At 45.8% G+C, this 4,659-nt stretch overlaps 1 protein-coding gene across 1 annotated transcript; it reads left to right on the forward strand.

Annotated features, from left to right (window-relative positions):
• Positions 1 to 715: 715 nt before the first annotated feature.
• Positions 716 to 2,482, forward strand: LOC126728185 (uncharacterized). Its single transcript, XM_050434050.1, has 3 exons — positions 716 to 1,110; positions 1,249 to 2,050; positions 2,288 to 2,482. The coding sequence occupies exons 1-3, from the start codon at positions 716 to 718 to the stop codon at positions 2,480 to 2,482; spliced, it is 1,392 nt and encodes a 463-aa protein (XP_050290007.1).
• The last annotated feature ends 2,177 nt before the right edge of the window (positions 2,483 to 4,659 follow it).

A 4,659-nucleotide genomic window follows, 5' to 3' on the forward strand; every position in this document is an offset into this window, starting at 1 on the left:
ATCTCCAAAAGTCATCCAGCATAAGTTGAATGTGGACCTAGAACGGAAACCCATCTAGCAACGACGAAGAACCTTCGCCCCAGAACGAGATCAGGCAGTTGCAGAGGAAGTTACCAAACTCCTGACGGCTGGATTCATCCGGGAGGTGTATTATCCTGAATGGCTCACAAACGTCGTCCTGGTGAAGAAAGCGAACGGGAAATGGAGGATGTGTGTAGACTTCACCGACCTGAACAAGACATGCCCAAAGGACAGCTTCCCTCTACCAAGAATAGACCAGCTCGTGGACTCCACAGCCGGGCACAAGTTAATGACATTCATGGACACCTTCTCAGGGTACAACCAGATAAAGATGGCTGAGGAAGACCAGGAGAAGACCGCCTTCATCACAAGTCAAGGACTCTACTATTACAAGGTAATGCCTTTTAGGTTGAAAAATGCTGGAGCTACGTATCAGAGGTTGGTGAACAAAATGTTCAGTCAATAGATTGGCAGGAACATGGAAGTGTACGTGGACGATATGCTCGTCAAGAGTAAAGAAGAGCTTACACATCTGGACGACTTGAAGGAAACGTTTGCAACCCTCAAAAAACACTAGATGAGGTTGAATCCAAGTAAGTGTGTTTTTGGGGTAGCTTCGGGGAAGTTCCTGGGATTCATGGTGTCCCAGAGAGGAATAGAAGCAAACCCAGAAAAAGTACGAGCCATCATCGACATGGCCTCACCCAAAACCGTCAAGGATGTTCAAAAACTCACAGGAAGGATAGCAGCTTTAAACAGGTTCGTCTCTAGGGCTACAGACAAATGTCTGCCCTTTTTCAAGACTTTGAAGCAGGCTTTTGCCTGGACCGACGAGTGCGAAGCGGCGTTCCAAGAACTAAAGCGTTACCTGAGCAGCCCACCTCTCCTAAGCCCGTCCAAAAAAGGGGAAAACCTATACTTATACCTGGTAGTGTCAGCCTCGGCAGTAAGTGCAGCCCTGATCAGAGAAGAGGGCAAGAAGCAGCTCCCGGTTTATTACGTCAGCCAAGCCTTCCAAGGAGCTGAGTCTAGATACCCAAGGATCGAAAAGATTGCGTTTGCGCTAATAGTAGCCTCGCGCAAGCTAAGGCAATATTTCCAGGCAAATCCCATTCTTGTAATGATGGACCAGCCAATCAAGAAATCAATGAACAAGCCTGAAGCAGCAGGAAGAATGGTCCAGTGGGCAATTGAACTTAGTCAATTTGACATCGAGTATCATCCCAGAACAGCGATCAAGGCGCAAGCTCTGGTGGACTTCATCGTAGAATTCACTCTTTCAGACGAAGATAGGATTACCGACGGGGTAGACAGATGGACAATACAAACTGATGGTTCGTCGGCCCAGAGGAAGGGGGGAGTAGGAGTCGTCATAACCACCCCTGACGGAGAAGTGCTCAAATATGGGGTCCAACTAAAATTCCCAGCCACCAATAACGAAGCTGAATACGAAGGGATACTGACAGGACTGAGGCTTGGGAAAGCTCTTGGTGCTAAAAACTTATTGATCCAAAGTGATTCAAAGCTAGTGATCGAACAAATCAGGGGAGAGTACAAAGCAAAGGAAGAAAGGATGCAGAAATACCTCAAACTGACGAAACATCTAACTCAGGAGTTCGATATAGTAGAGTTTGTGCAGATCCCAAGAAGTCAGAATATGGGGGCTGACGAAGTATCGAAGCTAGCGTCATCAGAAGAAGGGGGGATTAGCACAAACCTGGCGATGGAGGTCCAGAAACACCCTAGTATCGAAGAAATTGTAACATTCACCATCCAGAGCACAGACACCTGGATGACGCTCATAATATCCTACCTCCAAGATGGGCGCCTCCCTCAGAACACAGAAGAAGCTAAAAAGATCAAGAAGAGGGCGGCCATGTTCATGATCCTGAATGACGCCTTGTATAAGAGAGGCTTCTCTATGCCTTACTTGAAGTGCGTCGATGAGGAAGAGGCTAGATACATCCTGGAAGAAATCCACGGAGGAATTTGCGGTGACCACGCTGGCTCCAGATCCCTGGTGAATAAGGTAGTACGAGCAGGATATTTTTGGCCAACCATGCAGGTAGACACTGTTGAGATCGTCAAGAGGTGCGACAAATGCCAGCGACACGGGAATGTGCAACGGCTTCCAGCAGAGAGATTGACGACTATAGCTTCCCCATGGCCATTTGCACAGTGGGGAATTGACATCGTCGGTCCGCTACCCCAAGGTAAAGGTTAGGTAAAGTTCCTACTTGTTGCTATTGATTATTTCACGAAATAGGTTGAAGTAGAGGCTCCAGCAACGATCACTGAGGCTCGGATCCGGAGCTTTGTGTGGAAGAATATAATCTGCAGGTTCGGGATTCCCTTGACGATCATATCAGATAATGGGAGGCAGTTCAACAGCCAAGGCTTCAGGGAATTCTGTTCAAACCTTGGGATCAAGAATCAGTTCTCGTCCCCAGGGCATCCTTAGGCAAACGGGCAGACGGAAGTGACGAACCGGACGCTGCTCAAGATTATCAAGACCAGGCTGGACGATGCGAAGGGTGCCTGGCCAGAAGAATTACCAAATGTCCTATGGGCTTACAGAACCACAGCCAGAACCCCGATAGGAGAAACCCCCTTCAGGCTTACCTATGGCACAGAAGTAGTAATCCTAATCGAAGTGGGGGTAACGAGCATCAGACAAGGAACTTTCAACGAAGGGATCAATGATGACGAACTACGACTCAACCTGGATTGTCTGGACGAAGTAAGAGACAATGCATCCAGCAAAATGATGAAGTATAAGAAAAAGATGGCCGAGTACTACGATAAGAGGGTTAAACTCAAATGACTGGACATAGGAGACCTTTAAACTCAAATGACTGGACATAGGAGACCTCGTCCTATGCAGGACCACCACAGCAACTAAAGACCCTACCCAGGGAAAGCTGGGTCCTACGTGGGAAGGACCTTACCGAGTCATTCATTACTCAAGACAAGGAAGTTACCACCTGGAAACCATGGACGGACAAAGGCTCCCTCGACCATGGAACATTGAGCATTTAAAAAAGTACCACTAGTAGATGTAATAGACAAATGCAGTCATTCTTGAATTTAATAAAAAAAAGTTTATTCTTTGATGTCTTTGTGCAAACAGGTCTAGCCAATTACAAGTCAAACTAAAGTAATAAGATTCCACCTTGACGGATGTAAGTTACTGACGACAACGCCAACGGGTATAAGGCAAACTAAAGTAACAAGATTCCGCCTTGACGGATGTAAGTTACTAACGACCCTCATAACGGGTACAAAATATATGAAAGCTAAGTAATAAAATTCCGCCAAGATGGATGTAAATCATTGACGAAACCTGAAGTGACGAGATTCCTTGAGTGGATGTAAGTCACCAAAAAATGGTCAAGTGATAAAATTCCGCCAAGACGAATATAAATCACTGACGAATCTTGAAGTGACGAGATTCCTTAACCGGATGTAAATCACCGAAAAGTGGCCAAGTGATAAGATTCCGCTTTGACGGATGTAAGTCACTAACGAAGACATAAAAGAAAGTAAATGTCCCCATAACGTGCTGGTGACGAAGACACAATCCTTAAGGCCTACGCAATTGGCAAAGTCCCGCTTGACGAACTCAGGATACTGACGAATCCGCAAGAGAAAGGATAAAGGAGAAAAAGAAGAAGGACAAGAACCCTCATTAAAGATAAAGAATGACGAGCAGATCACAGCTAAGAAATTTATGCTAAGTACAAGCTAAGTACAAGGTATGCTAAGAAATTTATACTAAATCACAAACACATGCATGGTCATCAACAGAAGCATAGCCATAAAAACGGGTAAGTACAAAATCATAAAAAGCCCAAAAATAGAGGGCAATTATCTTTGTTCTTCCTACAGACCCATGAAACAGAGGGCCAAGAGACATTGTTCTGAAAATAGATAAAAAAAAAAAACACATATATACATCACCAAAAAGGCCCAAAACACAACGGGCATATATGACAGATAAATTTTCCGAAGTATCAGGTTCGGGTTTCTGGAGCGTCAGTAACAGGATCGTCAGCAGCAGCGGGAGCATCATCAGCAATAGGGGCATCATCAGCAACAGGGGCGTCACCTTCAGGTGCAGATGACTAGGCAGCCTCGTCAGCAACCATCTCTTGATCTACCACTTCTAGATCCAAATTCGGCAGATCAACCCCTATAGGGTGCTTGACGAGGTACCTACGAAGGAGCTCGAAGTCCTTGAAGTACTAGTTGAAGAGTACTGTGGAATACTCCTCAGTTTGCTGGAAGGCCTCGACGGACCTAGTAGCGATCGTCTTTAGCTTCTCCTTTGCCACCTGTAGCTGGTCATCCTTCTCCAAGTTCAGCTGACGCTCGACCCTAAGGTCGGAATTCAAAGCCTTGACTTTCTCCTTCAATGTGGCAGCCTCATCCATAGACTCTATGAGGTCCTTTTTCAGCGTGGAGTTCTCCTTCTCCAGAGCCTCCATCCTGGACGCCAAAGAAGCCACCTTAGCCTCTTGAGTGAGACACTTAGAAGCAAGGTGAAGGCTCTCCCCCAACACCTGACAAAGTAAATTAAGTGCGTCAGTAAAAAAAAAAAAAAAAAAGATAGGGAAATTAATGTGAAAAGAAACCATG

Source organism: Quercus robur, chromosome 5 (genome assembly GCF_932294415.1).
Source record: "Quercus robur chromosome 5, dhQueRobu3.1, whole genome shotgun sequence".
Lineage (NCBI taxonomy): Eukaryota > Viridiplantae > Streptophyta > Magnoliopsida > Fagales > Fagaceae > Quercus > Quercus robur.

Coding starts and splice junctions, on each gene's coding strand:
- LOC126728185 (XM_050434050.1), top strand. CDS start 716: ATGGCCTCACCCAAAACCGTCAAGGATGTTCAAAAACTCACAGGAAGG. Junction 1,111..1,248: donor GTAGCCTCGCGCAAGCTAAG/GCAATATTTCCA, acceptor GTATCATCCCAG/AACAGCGATCAAGGCGCAAG. Junction 2,051..2,287: donor CCAGATCCCTGGTGAATAAG/GTAGTACGAGCA, acceptor TTCACGAAATAG/GTTGAAGTAGAGGCTCCAGC.